A 16,766-nucleotide genomic window follows, 5' to 3' on the forward strand; every position below is an offset into this window, starting at 1 on the left:
CTGTGGTCCCACGCTCAGTGAGCTGTCCCTGAGCCAGCAGGATGTCCTGGGGGCCAAGAGGCTCAGGGTGCACTGGGAGCAGCACTGGCAGCAGGTCAGGCAGTGACCCTGCCCCTCTGCCCAGCCCTGGGACACTCCTGGAGTGCCGTGCCCAGCCTGGGCTCAGCAGTGAATGCGAGAAAGTGCCTGGAGCATCTCCCTCGCTGAGGGAGCAGGGGCTGCCCATCCTTGAGAGGGGACACAGCTGAGAGGGGCTCTGCCTGCGGGGCAATGGCACAGGAGCAACGGGCAGGAACTGATACGCAGGAAGTTTATCTGAACATGAGGAAGAACTTTGCTGCGCGGGTGACCTAGATAGAGTGTAGAATGTCCATCTCTGCAGATATTTTTTAAAAACCCAACAAAACACCGAAACACAAAAGGACGGAACTCTTTTTCGTTCGCTCTGGGCTGGCCGCTCTGGACCACGCCAGGGCTCTTCCAGCCTGACCCCGTGTGTGATTCTGGCACTCAGAGGCGGTGGCGCTTCCGGGCAGCGGGCGGCGGTTCCGGGGCTCGGCGGCGGCTCCGGGAAGGGACCGGCGGCGGGTCCGAGGCAGAGCGGCGGTCCCGGGGCGCAGTGACTCCAGGGCTGAGCGGCGGTTCCGGGGCTCGGCGGCGGCTCCGGGAAGGGACCGGCGGCGGGTCCGAGGCAGAGCGGCGGTCCCGGGGCGCAGTGACTCCAGGGCTGAGCGGCAGGTCCGGGCATGGAGCGGTGGCTCCAATAAGGGACCGGCGGAGGCTTCGGGGCTGAACGGCGGCTCCGGGTACTGAGCGGCGGTCCCGGGGCACTGAACGGCGGTGCCGGTGCTCAGCGGCGGTGCCGGGACTCATTGGCGGTGCCGGTGCTCAGCAGCGGTGCCGGGGCATTGATCGGCGGTGCTGGGGCACTGAGCGGCGGTCCCGGGGCTCATTGTCGGTCCCGGTGCTCAGTAGCGGTGCCGGGCATTGGTCGGCCCGGCAGCCCCGGCTCGGCGCCATGGAGGAGCAGCAGCGGCGGGCGCTGAGGCGCGGCCGGGCCCAGCTGGTTGCGGCGCTGCGGGTGGAGCCGCTCTGGGAGCCGCTGGAGCAGCGCGGCCTCTTCACCCGGCCCATGCTGGAGGAGCTGCAGGTGGGTCAGCGAGCGGGACACGGGGCACCGGGGCGGCCCGGAGAGGTCTGTGCTCCCTGAGAGCCGGGGCGGGCACGGCGGGGCAGCTCCTGCATCCCCTGAACCCAGGGACAGGCCCAAGGGAGGGTCCTGTGGGGTGGCCCCCAAATCCCCTCACTCTAGTGACAGACATGGGAGGGATTGCCTTGTGGCCTCTCAAGTCCAAGGGAGACTCCAAGTGCCCTCACTCTGGTGACAAGCATGTAGGGGAACTCCATGTCCCTTTAGCCCTGGCTGTTGGCCCAAAGGGATGGCTCTGTGTCCCCTCACTCTGATGACAATGCCTGGAGTTGGTCCTTGTGCAGATAAGACGTTTGAGAACCCCCCCCCACACTTGTCCCTTCTTGTCCCCAGCCCCAGGCAGTGCCAGGTGTAAGGGTTTCTCTGTTTCTCCATCCCAATATGATTACACCCTTAGGGCGTTCTTGTTACAGGTGCTTGGGAGTGCTACAGGCTTGGGGGTGCTACGGGATTGGGGGTGTTTTTACCCCATATTGCACTCTGGTGACAGCCCAGGGATGCCTGTTTGTCCCCAGGGGCCAGATTTGGGGTGCTCCCTCTCCCCCTTTACCTCTAGACTCCTTATTGGGCTGGGTGACCAGTGGTGACCATTGTTGTTGGAGGGGGTCTGGTGATTGCTGGGGGTCTCTATTTCCACTGGGTTTTGCTGTTGTTTACCCCATGTCCATGTCCTGGGTGTGGATCCCACGTTGCCCTGCTCGTTGCTCAGAGTGGTTGAAGGGCTGCCCAGGCACTCATGCACACCCACTGTGGGTTTTTCTCCTCTGCAGAGCGCTGGCAGCCGAGGGGAGCAGGCCCGGCAGCTGATCATTGACCTGGAGACTCGAGGGAAGCAGGCTTTCCCTGCCTTCCTGTCCATCCTGAGGGACACTGGGCAGGGCAGCCTGGCCGAGATGCTGACCCAGGAGTGCCAGTCCCCACCAGTGCCACCGCAGCTGCCCCACCTGCGGCCCGTGGAGCTGGAGCTGCGGGGGGAAAAACAGCAGAAAAGTCAGTGTTGAGGGTGTGGGGTTGAGGGTGTGGGGTTGAGGGTGTGGGGTTGAGGGTGTGGGGTTGAGGGTGTGGTGTGTGTTTGGCAGCACTGGGAGGTGGCAGCTGGGATCCCTCTTGCTGTGGGCAAGACTCTAGGAAGTTATGATTTTTGTTATCGTGATAGAGGGGACTGTTGGGAGGATCATGGAATCCCAGAATGGTTTGGGTTGGAAGGGACCTTAAAGCTCATCTCATTCCATCCCCTGCCATGGGCAGGGACACCTTCCACTATCCCAGGTTGCTCCAAGCCCTGTCCAACTTGGACTTGAGCACTGCCAGGGATGGGGCTCCACAGCTTCTCAGGGCAGCCTGTATGTCCTGCTTTTCAGCCGTGGAGCCTTTTGAGCTCAGACTCATCCTCTGTATTTTTGTGCCATGTCATTACAGATGTGACCCCTCATGAACGTTTGTCTATCCCAGTCCAAGCTGAGAGTGAAGAACCTCGGATACCTCCTGTGCCAGCCCGGGGTAAGCCACATTCCACTCCTAGAGCCACAGCATGCCAAAGGCTCATTTGCAGTGTGGTGGGAAGGGGAAATTCATGTGTGTTGGGAAGCACATGAACTCTAACAGTGTGGTTTTGTTGTGGAGTGTGGTGAACTGAATCCTGTGTCTGTTTTGTGTTGTAGGTTCAGCTGCTGACAAGAGGAGCCGTGACCAAGTTAGTATTTGAGAAGGCTGGAAGTGTTCCCTACTGGGCAAGAGCTCTGTGCCTCATGGGTGACTCCAGAAAGTATTTCTGGAGGAGCTGGTTCTCACTTTGTCCTACCTGAGCAATTGCTCTGTGGCTGTAACAGGACTGATGGTCCCAGAGTGGGTCAGTCATTAGCCAGATCCTCCTTAAGATTACCACAGTGATAAAAAAAATTGTTGGCTCCTTTTGGTGAGGTTTGATAATGATGCTTAAAAGAATTCCCCAGAAATTTCAGCTTGCTGTTGAACATGCTACAGAAAAACAGCAGCTGGTTTTCCACAAAGGTTTTTCCCAATTCAGTGGGTTGTTTCTTGCTCCTGGCTGATGATGAGATGTGTGTGGAGAATGGGTGCTCCTACCCATCCCTAGGACTAGAGAAATGTAAAAACTCTGAAATGAGCCACTTTAAGAACTGGCATTTTATCCTGCTGGATTAGCCAGCAAGCACTAGGAATAAAAATATAATAATAAATTAATTGTGACATGTCTCTGCCAGGAATATGAGATGAAAGCAGATCCCTGTGGACACTGCCTGATCCTCAATAATGTCAACTTCTCCAGAGACTCGGGGCTGTCCACCCGAGAGGGCTCTGACATTGACTGTGAGAAGCTGCAGAGGCGCTTCAAGGCCTTGCACTTCACCGTCCTGACCCAGAGGGATCTGAAAGCTCAGGTGAGGCTGGGTGGGTCCTGCTGACATGAGGGATGAGAGGTGAGCCCCTGGAAGTGATGGGAGGGCTTTAGGGGATGTGTCTTGTGTTAGCAGCACACCAAAAACCTCCCACAAAGAGACAATGGACCACTTGCATCCTCTTGCTTTATTGTTGTGCTACAGTTGCAGAAGGAGAGAGGACCTTGCTTATTTTTATCTCTGCATGAATGTGGAATCTTGGTTGTGATTTGTAGGGATTTGGTGAGGCTGTGTTTTTGGGATAGTTCAGACAGCTGCGTCATGTCTGTCTGTGCCATCCTTGGCTGTTACTGGAAGTTTTGAGGGGAACTTGATCAACTGAAAGTAAAATATGTTACTCTGCTCACCCACCAGCTCCCAATCAGAAGCAGAGGATTTAATCAGATAAATCATGTGGAAATATGCTTTGGTTTGTGGTGTTGTGTTGTAAAGAGTGTAGAGAGATGAGAAATCTGTGTGATTAAAGCAGCCAGTGTTAAGGGCAGAGATGCAGAAGTACTCACTCTCTGCCAGTGGCTTTTGCCAGCTGTACTTGTGGATTATGTTATCATGTGGCAGAGATTGACTGGATCTGTGGCAGTGCAATTAGAACAGGGCCTGGCAGTAACCTGTGGCTGAGATATTGTTCAAAAGACTCTCACTGTGATGTTTTCCACACAGGACATGGTGTTGGAGCTGCTGAAGCTGTCACAGCAGGACCACAGTGCTTTGGACTGCTGCATTGTGGTCATCCTTTCCCATGGCTGCCAGGTGGGTTTGTCCCATCTCCCTTTGTTCCTTAGGTGAGGGAGGGGGTTAATTGCCTGGCCTGTGGTATCACACAGGGTGAGAGGGAAGTGGTCTGTCAAAATCTTGTTCTGCCATCACAGTACATTTCAGAGAGTTACACCCTTATTCTGGTGTGGTCTGATCCAGTGGTGCCAGTGGACAAGTGTTTTCCATTTTGGAAGTTGGGGCTAATAATTTTGAATTCCTTCCTGTTCTCCAGCTCTGTCAGGGAGATGCTATTAGCAATAAAGCCTGTTTATTCCAAGACAGTTCTTGAAGGATGAGAATAGTCATTCTTAGGGAAATGGTGCATGGGATGTGCCAGTTGTACCAGAGGATGAAGAGCTCCTTTGCTGGAGGATTCAAGTTGGATAATAGAAGTTGAATTGCTGGGTTTTAGTGCATTTCCAATGTCTCCTGGATGTCCCCTCACACTGACTTGGCAACAGAGATTCCCACAAACACCAGGATTTGTTCTGCTACCTTTATGCCATGAAAACCTGATGGGAAATGGGCTCCCTCAGAAGTGGCCTTGCCTTCCATGTCACTAGCTCCTGCATTTTCCTCTTGCAGACGAGCCATATTCAGTTTCCTGGAGGCGTTTACGGAACGGATGGAAAACCCATTCCCATAGAAAAGATTGTGAACTATTTCAATGGGTCCAATTGCCCGAGTTTGAGAGGAAAACCCAAACTGTTCTTCATCCAGGCCTGTGGTGGAGGTGAATCTTTGTGTTGGCTCCAGTAGCAGAGATGTGGTCAGGCTGTGCCTTTGGCTCCCTTTCTGTTCATTGACTGCCCCTCTCTCCAGCTGTCTTCTCACACCAGCTGCCTCTTACCATGTGCTGAGAGGCTGCTCCACCTCTTCACACACAGTGAGGAATTTTGTATAAACCACCAATGACTTTGACTCAACCTGTGCAGCCCAACAGCCAAAAAGCCTTGTTTTGTTCTAGGGCTTTGTCCTTTACTTTGCCCATCTTTTCTTAACCTCAGATGATTCACAACTGGGAATCTCTTGGGTGGGATGAGTGTTAGGAGCTGTCTTGTTGCTGCTTTTTTTCAGAACAAAGAGATCAAGGCTTTATAGTGGATTGTGACTCACCTGAAGCTGAAGCTCCTGGGGGTTCTCTGGAATCGGACGCGACCCCGTTTCGGGTTCCATCGGATCATGGGGATGAGCCTGATGCCATTGCTAGTTTGCCCACACCCAGTGACATCTTGGTTTCCTACTCAACTTTTCCAGGTGAAACAGCCTGTGCAAGAGCATGAGGGAATTAACAAAACAGTCAGAGCTTCATGGCCAAATATGGGGGCAATTCAGGACAACCCAGCTCTGTGGAGCAGCAGGAACTTGTTGGGACAAGAACAGCAGGTGGGTTCTGGCACAACATTCTCCTTCTTTCTCTGAAGGTTTTGTCTCCTGGAGGGAGAGGTCGAGTGGCTCGTGGTATGTGGAAATGCTGGACAGTGTGCTGCAGCAATATGCCCATTCAGAAGACCTGCTCACCATGTTAGTGAAGGTAAATGTCCTTTTTGTTCTGCTTTTTGTTGATGAAGGAAATAGTCAGGGATGTGATCAGTTGGGGCATGGAGGCCTACCCTCAAAAATGGAGTGAGGATATTGAGTGTTGAGTTTAGGGATGGGCTAATTGGAAGTACTGCAGAGAGGTTTAATTACAAAGAAAGTGTCTGGCCTCCATCTTCCAAAAATCACTGGAGGTTTCTCCAGTGAGAAATAATCATGGCAATAGAGGATTTCCTTAATCTTTCTGAAGAAATTGCTAAAAAATATCATGGCTTGTCCTATCCAAGCTGATGGGATTTGGGTGCTCCTGTAAGCTTGTCCTGGGGGTGGAGGAGCACAATGCACAGGGTTGTGGAATGAGTCTGGCTGATCAGCATCTTCCTTTATGAGACTTGTTGACTCAATATTTCCAAAGCTACATACAAATGTAGGTGCCCCAGATACTTTTTCTCTTCTCTTCTCTGTGTATAGGAGAAAAGGCCAATGTGGAGGGAGAGAGGAACTTACAGAATCACCTTGTTTTCTGGTTGTTGTTGTGCTTCTTTGGCCACCTTGGCATGGCAGCCATTGATTTCAAGGGATGGGGAGAGCATCTCATTCCTCAGCCTCTCTTGTGTTCCAGGTGGCAGACGCTGTCTCTGCCAAGGGCAGGTACAAGCAGATCCCGGGATGTTTCAATTTCCTCCGTAAAAAATTCTTCTTCATGTGTGACTGACACTCCAAGCCCCCTGCCAAACACTGGAGATTCTTCCTGTGGCTGAATGAAACCTGTGCCCACCATGACTTGGTGTCAGTGCTCCCTGTGGTTTTGCCTGTGTGTCCAGATGTTTGTCTGGAGAAATGTGATCTGCGAGCGCTGGCTTTGCCGTGGAGTGGAGATGAGATGGAGATTGTGCTGTGCCAATGGGAAGTGTTGTGGATGGAGCAGGAAGTCCCTTTGCTGGAGAACAGAGCCAGAGAAAAGCACTTCTGGCTTGTCCTGACACAGCCACGCTCAACCTCAGAGTGTTTTTCTTTGCTGATCATGATGTTTGTGTCCTGTGCTGCCCGGGTAACTGATTGAGGGGACCGGGGTCTGATGTTCAAGTGAAATGGGATGAGTTTTGCAGTCCATGTTTCTAATAAATGCAATTAAAGAGCAAATCTTTAGCTGTATTCAGTTGGTTGTTTCATCTCCTCATTGCCGTTTCAACAGGTCCTAAAGGCTCCTCTGAAGTGGGAGGAGTAGGAACCAGCACTCATGTCTGCACTGCTTTATGTAGTGTCTTAGATTGCAATACATGATGTGACCAAAAGTATGTATTCTCTGCTAGTTTTACCCCCAGGGCAGTGCTGGAAATCCATGGTGGGGAGTTCTGGGCTTCAGCTCCTGCTGGAGAAGGGGAGAGTCTGCATGTGGTCCAGCTCCCACCCCAGCCCGTGGCTCTCCTTCCAAGATTATTTGTAGGAATTAATTTTAAGTTCTTACCTGAGTCCTATAATCTTGATTTTTATCTGCAGCAGTTCTAGAAATAATTAGCTCACAAAAAAAATTGTACTGCTCAAGCAGACAAAGTCAGAATCCAAGCTGACACCCTCAGTCAGTCAGGGTGGTGGCAGCAGTCCCATTCAATGGTGGCTGCATCCTCCTGCAGTGGCAGATGTGGTTCAGCTGGAGCAGTGCACCTGGAGAAGGGGCAGTTTCATCTGAAGGTCCAGGGGTGCCATAGAAGGGTCTGGCTTTCCTCTGGGATCCAGTGAAAAAAAGCTGCTTTGGTGTTCCAAATCTCAGTTTTTATCTGGGTAGGAAAGGCTTGGCTCCTCCCCTGGCTGGAGCATCTCCCAGTGGGATGATGGAATTTTATCAGTCATGCACTGGGACTCACTGGCCATGAACAGGAGATATCTCCTGGAGGGAGGATGTGCTGTGGAAAGATAAAGAACTTTGCCCCTCCTGGTTTTAACAGATGGCCCATTAGCAGAGAATATCTCCCACAGAGATAAGGATCACTGCCCCACCTGGTTTTATCACATAGTGATAGAACACATATTTCTGGTAACATCTTGCATTGCAACCCAAAACAGTTAAATATTACTTTTCCACATAGTAAAATACATTACTTGCTTTGTTTAGTTGCTTTCTTTTAAGAGGTAAGGTGACTCCAACTAAACCAGCTGTGATGAAACACTAATAAACACGTTTGTGAATAAAATTTTTTATTCTTTTTTTTTAAATTCTTACAGCCCCCTAATTCTTCTCCACCATGTCCCCTCGAAAGAACCACATGAGACAAGCTTAGCACTATTTCCTTTATTACACTCAGTATTTGTGCTCCATGCTGTGTCCTCAGTTGGTGCTGATTTTCTGCCAAAGAGAAGACACGGGGGAGGTGATGGTGAGACTGCTGGCAGTTGGCAGTGTGGCCAACCCCCTGCAGGGGGGCAGAGGAAGGGGCACCCACCTCGTTGATCCAGTCGATGTAGGCAGACACCCTGGTGAAGACTGTGGGTTTCTTGGCCATGTTGCATTTCAGGCCAGAGCCGAAGCTGACGATGCCCTCCACCTCCCAGACACCATCCTCACGCTGGCAGTTCAGGGGGCCACCAGAATCACCCTGTGTGCAGACAGAGTGTGAGCCATCAGCCCTGGGCAGCACACCTGACATCCCACACAGCTCCCGCCACTGTCACGGACAGGTACAAGAATTATGAAAGAAAGGCCTTATGAAATCAGGCCTCTGCTAAAATTGCCAAAGCTGGCCTGTCATTTCTTCTAAGTGCTGCTAACAAGGGACTTGCAAGTTCCCATGTGAAGCTATTTTGAGAACAAGTTCGATTAGCACAATATATTCTGAGGGTGAAAAACAAACACACCTGTATAAACAATAAGATTTGTCCCATGAGAACCCACAAAGGAAAAATATAAATATATCTAGAGAGAAAATTTGATAGACATATACCATAGCTCTTACCAATCAATGAACTGAGTTTCACTGTATTCCTGACCAATTAGGTTTTACACAGTGCCTTCTGATATTTCCTATAAATATGAGTTTTATGAATAAAGAATTGACTTTCTGCATGTCGAAAATGGAGTCTTGGCTGATTTATTTCAATGCTGTCCCCTCCCCTCTGTGCTTCCCATGTCCCCCATGGCCCTGCACTGCTCCAGCAGTGCTGTCAGTCCTGCCCTGGGCTGGGGCAGGCACCCAGCAGTGCCCACACTCACGTTGCATCCCGAGACGACGCCGTCGCCGCCGGCACACACCATGGTGGTGCGCACCATGCTGCCCCACCAGTCCCACTTGGAGCAGGTCTCGTAGTCCACCACAGGCAGCAGGGCCTGCTGCAGGGCATCAGCCAGGGGCCCGTTGGCTGCAAGGACAGTCATATCTCACACTCTGCACACCCCCTCCCCAGGGACCCCCGGGCACCCTCCTGGACCCTCTGCTTACTCCTGATGCGTCCCCAGCCGGTGACATAGCAGGGGTAGTCGCTGGCCAGGACCTTGCCAGCCTCAGGCAGGCAGGCGGCACGGACGGTGTCACTCTCCTGCACCTCCTCTGCCAGCTTGACCAGGGCAATGTCGTTCCTACAGGAGGACATGAACTATGAGGATGTGGTCCCCAGGTTTGTTGCCCTCCCACACTTACTCGTGGACATATTCCCTACAAGACAAAGATGGAGTTCCATTTCTCATGGACGATGGTCTTCTCCACACCCACAGCCACAGAGCCAGCCTCATCATCCACTGTCAGGTCCTGCTTGCCCAGCACCACACGGTAGGTCAGGGAAGAGCTGCCAGAGACAGAGGGGATGTCAGTCTCCACAGGTATCTCACCCTCTTGGTACAGACCACCTCCCCAGCACCCCAACACCCACCTGATGCAGTGGGCAGCTGTCAGCACCCACTGGGGGGCAATGAGGGTCCCACCACAAGTGTGGTACCATTCTCCAGAGCGGGTGTACTGCAGTGAGATCTGCAGGGGCAGAGGCACAGGGTCAGAGCAGGAATGTCCCCATGCCTGTCCCCATGCCCATCCCTGTGCCCCCTTACCTGCCAGGGCCAGCTGTGGGCTACGGCATCAACACCTCCCACCACGCGGGAGCTGAGCTGCGGCGGCACGGCCGGCTGGCCGCATCCGTAGGCTGTGTGACACCAGGCAAAGGGACATCAGAGGCTGCCTGTGCCTGTGCCCAGGGCGGTGCCAGGCACGTGCCCCACAGCCCTGTCCCCCTGCCCCAGCCCTTGCCCCAGCCCCTGCACCCACCGTAGCCCAGCAGCACGACGAGGCAGACGGCTCCCAGCATGGTTGTGGTGACCAAAGGTGCTGCACTGGGGCTGCTCACCCCTCTTATAGTGTGCACTCTGCTGGGGACCTTGGAGTGGCCCCTCCTGCCACTGCCAGGTGGGGACTGTCCCACGCTGTGGGCACAGGGGCTCCTCAGTCTCGTGGCCCCCTCTTATCGCATTCAGCATCCTGCCTGGGAATGGCCACATCTGCCTGTGGTGTGCTGGCTCCAGGCTGGGACGTGGCAGGGACAGCCAGCCCTGCTCTGGGAATGGGCAGGGTTCCTGCTGGGGCACAGCTGGTGGGCAGCCCCCCACCCATGATGGTGCCAGTGGGGTGCAGGTGCTACCCCCAACCCTGAACACCCACTCCCCCAGGACACTCCCTGCCCCCAGCCCCTCCATCTCTCAGGGAGAAGGTTCTCCCTTTCCTGGAATGTTCCTCACTGAGTGTCTTTGGGTCCCTTTCGGTTGTGTGCACATCCTTGGCATGTTTGGGTGCATGTTTGTGGCTGCTGCCTTAGCTGTGGCATCACCTTGGGCTCTGGTGGTACCTTCTGTGCTGGGGAAAGCCTGGGGGCATGTGTCTGTGCTTGAGGATTTGGGGGGTTTTGCTTTGCTTTTTTGTCATTTTAGATTGTTGTGTTTATGGTTTGAAGCTGCAGAAGCTTATTTGAGGGTTTTTTTGTATCTTTGTGTCAGGGCAGTGGTGGGGGCCAATGCCCACATGTGGCTGGAGAAGAGAACCTGGACATGTGTGACACTTTTGCCAGAGGGAGCCAGGGCCACCCAAACACCCCAAGGAAGTCCAGCAGGAGCAGGGATGTGGCTGGAATGGCCTTGCCTCAGCCCAGGGTTTTTTCCCAAGAGCTCTGTGGCACATGTGACCCCTTCTCCATCCCCTGTGGTGTAAGATTCTGGGTTACCCTGTCTTGTGTTGGCTACTTTTGTACAGAGCACCATGTTGTACAGGCGGTGCCAGGGCTGATCCCATCTCCCCTGGACCTGTTTTCCTTTGGGAAAGGTGACCCTGCACTCTCCCCCTTGTTAATTTCCCTGCTTCTCTCAAGGGAGCCTTGGGACTGGGGTGTCCCATGGGCTGGGGGTACAGGGAGCTGGTGCTTGACTTTGGGCAGAGATGGCTCCATCTTGTCTTTTTCCTTCTTCCATGATATGGACTGCAGTGGCTTGTCCTTCCCTGGGATATCCTTGGTGGAGGTGAGGGCAGAGCAGGAGCACTGCAGTGGCACAGGGGTGGTGTTGTGGTGTGTGGCGGAACTGGAGGACGGTGGGGGTTCAGGCAGGAATGGGGAATGCTCTTTTGGGTTTAGTCTCGGTTTGAAAGACAGGTGTTTATTAAAAAGGCTGGATTCTTTCTTGAAATGGATGATGTAAACCCCCTCCCTCCAAATTATTATAATTTTAAAATTAAGGAGCTCTCAGGCAAAGATATGGGAATAGGAATAACAGTTCTTTACTAGGAAAACTAAAATAGAAATAAAGTATTACAAAAAACCCCAACCCCAAAACACTGTCAGAGCCAGAATCCAAGCTGACACCCCGTCAGTCAGTCAGGGTGTTTGCAGCAGTCCCATTCAATGGTGGCTGCAGTCCTGGAGTGACAGATGTGGTTCTATTGAAACAGTGGTCCTGTAGAAGTGTGCAGTTTTCCTCTGATGGTCTAGTGGTGATGTGGAAAGGTCCTGTTTCCCCTGGAATCCAGTGGAAAAAAACCTGCTTTGGTGTTCCAAATCTCAGTTTTTATCTAGGTAGGAAAGGCTTGGCTCCTCCCCTGGCTGGAGCATCTCACAAAGGGGTGATGTAATTTTATCAGTCATGCACTGGCACTCAATGGCCCTTTAACAGAAGATATCTCCTGGAGGGAGGATGGGTTGTGGAAAAGATAAAGATGATTGCCCAGCTGGTTGGAACACACAGCCCATTAACAGGGGATATCCCCACAGAGGTAAGGATCACTGTCCCACCTGGTTTTTTAACAGATGGTGATTGAATACATATTTCTGGTCACATCCTGCCCTGCAAGCCAAGACAGGTTTACTCCATGGGCCCCACTGCTCTTTCCCCTCCTCGTGTTTCAGTGCTGGATGTCCCTGAGGGGAGCCCATGATGGGGACTGGTACCAAGTGTAAGGGCCATACTTCCCCATGGCTCGGTGCCATCAGCATCAGAAGGCTGCTCAGTGTCAGGAGAGTTTGTTCATGTGTCCCTGGGTGTCCCGAGCTCTCACTCCCAGGAGTGGGTAAAGATCACTTTCAAGGTGTAATTTTGATGTAAGTGATTGTATGAGTGCTTCTATTTCAACAGTTATGCACTTCACAAAGTTTTACTGCATTCTCTTAAACTTCCCCTTATTCTCCCGTATTGTTAAATATTTAGTAATGGACATATCCTATAGATAGTATATAAAATGTTACACATTTAATAAAAATAAAGCTTACACTTCTTTAGGTTAACTTGTAGATTTAATGTATCAGTTATAAATGGTGTTAACAGAACATAATGATAAATAACAACTAACATGTAAGTATAACAAATATTCCTTCAATTCTCTGCAGCCTTAGAGACTAAAAGCAGTTGAAGCTGAAGTCACTGGATTTGTTCAGCTGGAGGAGGCTGAGGTCAGACCTCACTGGAGGCTGCAGCTCTGATCTCTGCTCTCTGTTACCTCAGGGAATGGCTGCAGCTCTGTCCAAGGAAAGACTGGATGTTTGAGAAAGGTTCCTCACCCAGAGGGATCACAGCTCTGCACCACCTCCTGGGCAGGGGGACACTGGTTATTGGGGTGACATGCACTGCAGGGGGATGCCCATGCCTGGCTGGGTGGGGCAGGACTGATGCCCCAGCACAGAGGACTGTGGCATTCTGGGGCCTGGTCTGGGGCTCCTCCATCCACCAAACCCCCTCTGAGAATGGGACACAATGCACAGATACACCCACAACAGGCTGTGACACCAGGGTCCTGCACCCCCAGCCCCAACAGCCGTCCCCATGGCACATGTGGGTACACACAGAGGGGACAGGGGCACCCCACATTGCCCAGCTTCCCCTGGACAGCCTGGAGCTCTCCCTCCCAGGCAGCAGATCCTGCTGCCAATCCCATGCCTGTGTCCCAAGCACCTGGCCTCACCCTGCTGTGCAGAGTGGCCACCTCCACACATCATCTGACTGGCAGGCCTTTAACTGCCTTTGGGGTGATCCCTGCAGATCCTTTGCCACAGCACATTTCCTGTCCATCCAAACCATTTCCCACCCTGCATCCCTCTTCACCTGCTAAAATGTTGGTCAGGCTGCCAGGTGCCAGGGGGTCCCTGGAGATTCCCAGGCTGCCAGGGCTCACAAGTGCCAGGGCTCGTGGCAGTGCTCTTGGGCCCTGGTGCAGGTGCCAGTGTTGCTCTCTGGGCTGGTGATAGTGATGCTCAGTGGTCCAGTAGCACCATGACTTCTAAACCAGGCATGTCCATCATGTCCCCTGCCAAGCTTGAGGTGCTGCCACCCATCCCTGCCTGCTCTCCACCTCCTCACCCCATGGGGATCACAGCCAGGCTCCAGCAGGATGGGATGATATGTGATGGATGGCTCTGCCCGGGAGCTCACAGTGCAGCACCCACCCCCATTTTCTGGACAGCCCCTTCACACCTGTTCCCACCAACACGTTGCCTTTTCCCTGGAAAATTTCCCTCTCTCCTCCAGGGCAGCCCTGGCTCCTCCTGGGAACCCCACAGCTGGGGGTTCTGTCAGCTGCCCACACCCACCTTGTTCCTCCAGCCACCACGGAAGGAGATCCATAAGATGCTCTGCTCCTGGGCCACATCACAGGTTGCAGAGATGGAGCTGACAGTGCCATACAGCTCCCAAGGGCTCCATCTCCAACAGAGCTCCTGCAGGCACCCTGACCACTTCCCAAACCAGTCAGACTCTCTCAAGCCTCCCAAGGCAAATCCAGTTTGCTCAAGACCCCCATTTGAAAGTCAGCGCTCATCTAGGCAGTGCCAGTGAGGTCTCCTAAAGCACCCTGGGAGCTACCAACTGTTCCAGATAATCCCTAAGGGCTAGCTGGAGCTTCCCTAAACAACCTGTATGGACCCCAGCCCTTCTCCCATCCAATTACTTGTTGAGCCCTTTGGCTCAGCCATGGCCACAAGGACTGGAAGCATCTTGCAGGGTGTGCCCGACAGCTTTCCCAGAACCCTGCCAGCCCCACTGCAAAACAGGGACAAATTCCCCAGCACACAAGCAAGACCCAGCCCTGGATGTGTGTCCCCAGCTCCACCACATCCCCTCCCCCCCCAAAAAAAAAACGAAACAGCAAGACCAGCACAGCACTTTTGCTTTTGGCTTTTATCAAGAGTGCTATCTCCTCATGCCGCGTCCTCAGTTGGCGCTGATTTTCTGCCAAAAAGACACAGGGGGTCACAGTAAGACCCTCAGTGGGGCAAGAACAGCCCCTGTGTGGTGTGGGGGCAGAGGAAGGGGCACCCACCTCGTTGATCCAGTCGATGTAGGCAGACACCCTGGTGAAGACTGTGGGTTTCTTGGCCAGGTTGCAGCTCAGGCCGGAGCCGAAGCTGACGATGCCCTCCACCTCCCAGATGCCATCATCGCGCTGGCAGTTCAGGGGGCCGCCAGAATCGCCCTGTGTGCAGACACAGCGTGGGCCATGGCTCCCCACTAACTGCCCTCCTCCCTCCTGGCCACCCACCAGCACAGCTCCATCCCCTCTTCCCCAGTGCCCACGGTTCAGACCCCACTGCTGCGCTCCCACACTCACGTTGCACCCGGAGACGACGCCGTCGCCGCCGGCGCACACCATGGTGTCACGGACATTGCTGCCCCACCAGTCCCTCTGGGAGCAGGTCTCGTAGTCCACCACAGGCAGCAGAGCCTGCTGCAGGATGTCAGCCAGGGGCCCGTTGGCTGCAAGGATAAAGCCAAGCCAAACTTGTACCTCACAGCCCGTGCCTGCATCCCCTTCCCAAGGACCTGCTGGGGACATCCCACTCACTCCTGACACGTCCCCAGCCGGTGACATAGCAGGGGTAGTCGTTGGCCAGGATCTTGCCAGCCTCAGGCAGGCAGGCGGCACGGATGGTGTCACTCTCCTGCACCTCCTCTGCCAGCTTGACCAGGGCAATGTCATTGCTGCAAGGAGACACGAACCATGGTCCCTGACCATGAGAACAGGGTCTCTGGCCCCAGGGACAGGGGTCTGTGGCCACGCCACCCATGACCCACCCCCAATGCATCCCATTCCCTACATGATGAGGAAGGAGTTATATTTCTCATGGACGATGGTCTTCTCCACACCCACAGCCACAGAGCCAGCCTCATCATCCACTGTCAGGTCCTGCTTGCCCAGCACCACACGGTAGGTCAGGGAAGAGCTGCCAGAGACAGAGGGGATGTCAGTCTCCACAGGTATCTGACCCTCTTGGTACAGACCGCCCCCCCAGCACCCCAACACCAACCTGATGCAGTGGGCAGCTGTCAGCACCCACTGGGGGGCAATGAGGGTCCCACCACAAGTGTGGTACCATTCTCCATAGCGGGTGTACTGCAGTGAGATCTGCAGGGACAGAGGCACAGGGTCAGAGCAGGAATGTCCCCATCCCTGTCCCCATGCCCATCCCTGTGCCCCTTTTACCTGCCAGGGCCAGCTGTGGGCTACGGCATCAACACCTCCCACCACGCGGGAGCTGAGCTGCGGCGGCACGGCCGGCTGGCCGCATCCGTAGGCTGTGTGACACCAGGCAAAGGGACATCAGAGGCTGCCTGTGCCTGTGCCCAGGGCGGTGCCAGGCACGTGCCCCACAGCCCTGTCCCCCTGCCCCAGCCCTTGCCCCAGCCCCTGCACCCACCGTAGCCCAGCAGCACGACGAGGCAGACGGCTCCCAGCATGGTTGTGGTGACCAAAGGTGCTGCACTGGGGCTGCTCACCCCTCTTATAGTGTCCACTCTGCTGGGGACCTTGGAGTGGCCCCTCCTGCCACTGCCAGGTGGGGACTGTCCCACGCTGTGGGCACAGGGGCTCCTCAGTCTCGTGGCCCCCTCTTATCGCATTCAGCATCCTGCCTGGGAATGGCCACATCTGCCTGTGGTGTGCTGGCTCCAGGCTGGGACGTGGCAGCGACAGCCAGCCCTGCTCTGGGAATGGGCAGGGTTCCTGCTGGGGCACAGCTGGTGGGCAGCCCCCCACCCATGATGGTGCCAGTGGGGTGCTGGACAGCCCTGCTGCTCCCAACCCTGAGCACTGACTCCCCCATGACACCACCACCCCCAGGCACAAGATCTCCTTATCTCACTCTTGATGTGGGCAAGGCCAGCCCAAACCCCACAGGTGCCACAGAGTGGGACAGGCACAGGTATCAGCAGCTGATGGCCTTCGGTAGCCCCACACCCCCACACCTGGGTCATGCCCTGCTGCTTCCCATGCCAATGAGCCACAGCTCAACCCTGCTCAGTGCCACCCTCTCCAGTGGGAATCGTGTGCCCACGGTCAGAACCCACTCCCCAGATTCCTTCCCCCCATGCCAGACCCCGCCACAGACATGCCTAT

At 54.3% G+C, this 16,766-nt stretch overlaps 3 protein-coding genes across 3 annotated transcripts; 1 reads left to right on the plus strand and 2 right to left on the minus strand.

Annotated features, from left to right (window-relative positions):
• The first annotated feature begins 794 nt into the window (after positions 1 to 794).
• On the plus strand, positions 795 to 7,077 carry CASP9 (caspase 9). The gene is made up of 11 exons (XM_079326370.1): positions 795 to 846; positions 1,004 to 1,150; positions 1,981 to 2,200; positions 2,630 to 2,710; positions 2,872 to 2,903; positions 3,433 to 3,609; positions 4,288 to 4,377; positions 4,969 to 5,116; positions 5,461 to 5,640; positions 5,808 to 5,917; positions 6,545 to 7,077. The coding sequence occupies exons 2-11, from the start codon at positions 1,019 to 1,021 to the stop codon at positions 6,635 to 6,637; spliced, it is 1,263 nt and encodes a 420-aa protein (XP_079182496.1). The 5' UTR covers positions 795 to 846; positions 1,004 to 1,018; the 3' UTR covers positions 6,638 to 7,077.
• A 1,126-nt stretch (positions 7,078 to 8,203) lies between these two features.
• On the minus strand, positions 8,204 to 10,229 carry LOC306812085 (chymotrypsin-C-like). Its single transcript, XM_079326356.1, has 8 exons — positions 10,173 to 10,229; positions 9,959 to 10,050; positions 9,784 to 9,881; positions 9,574 to 9,699; positions 9,357 to 9,493; positions 9,131 to 9,276; positions 8,364 to 8,516; positions 8,204 to 8,266 (listed from the first exon to the last, which is right to left on the minus strand). The coding sequence occupies exons 1-8, from the start codon at positions 10,210 to 10,212 to the stop codon at positions 8,249 to 8,251; spliced, it is 810 nt and encodes a 269-aa protein (XP_079182482.1). The 5' UTR covers positions 10,213 to 10,229; the 3' UTR covers positions 8,204 to 8,248.
• Positions 10,230 to 14,536: 4,307 nt separating this feature from the next.
• LOC306811983 (chymotrypsin-C-like) lies at positions 14,537 to 16,125 on the minus strand. Its single transcript, XM_079326167.1, has 8 exons — positions 16,069 to 16,125; positions 15,855 to 15,946; positions 15,679 to 15,776; positions 15,469 to 15,594; positions 15,216 to 15,352; positions 14,982 to 15,127; positions 14,694 to 14,846; positions 14,537 to 14,602 (listed from the first exon to the last, which is right to left on the minus strand). Exons 1-8 carry the CDS (start codon positions 16,106 to 16,108, stop codon positions 14,585 to 14,587), a joined length of 810 nt encoding a protein of 269 aa, XP_079182293.1. The 5' UTR covers positions 16,109 to 16,125; the 3' UTR covers positions 14,537 to 14,584.
• Between the last annotated feature and the right edge of the window lie 641 nt (positions 16,126 to 16,766).

The sequence above is a fragment of the Erithacus rubecula genome, assembly GCF_903797595.1.
Source record: "Erithacus rubecula genome assembly, chromosome: 24".
In the NCBI taxonomy this organism is placed as follows: Eukaryota; Metazoa; Chordata; class Aves; order Passeriformes; family Muscicapidae; genus Erithacus; species Erithacus rubecula.

Coding starts and splice junctions, on each gene's coding strand:
- CASP9 (XM_079326370.1), top strand. CDS start 1,019: ATGGAGGAGCAGCAGCGGCGGGCGCTGAGGCGCGGCCGGGCCCAGCTG. Junction 3,610..4,287: donor AGAGGGATCTGAAAGCTCAG/GTGAGGCTGGGT, acceptor TTTTCCACACAG/GACATGGTGTTGGAGCTGCT. Junction 5,641..5,807: donor TTCCTACTCAACTTTTCCAG/GTGAAACAGCCT, acceptor CTTTCTCTGAAG/GTTTTGTCTCCTGGAGGGAG.
- LOC306812085 (XM_079326356.1), bottom strand. CDS start 10,212: ATGCTGGGAGCCGTCTGCCTCGTCGTGCTGCTGGGCTACG. Junction 9,700..9,783: donor ACAGCTGCCCACTGCATCAG/GTGGGTGTTGGG, acceptor TGTCTCTGGCAG/CTCTTCCCTGACCTACCGTG. Junction 9,494..9,573: donor TGGAACTCCATCTTTGTCTT/GTAGGGAATATG, acceptor GTCCTCCTGTAG/GAACGACATTGCCCTGGTCA.
- LOC306811983 (XM_079326167.1), bottom strand. CDS start 16,108: ATGCTGGGAGCCGTCTGCCTCGTCGTGCTGCTGGGCTACG. Junction 15,595..15,678: donor ACAGCTGCCCACTGCATCAG/GTTGGTGTTGGG, acceptor TGTCTCTGGCAG/CTCTTCCCTGACCTACCGTG. Junction 15,128..15,215: donor CGGCTGGGGACGTGTCAGGA/GTGAGTGGGATG, acceptor TTATCCTTGCAG/CCAACGGGCCCCTGGCTGAC.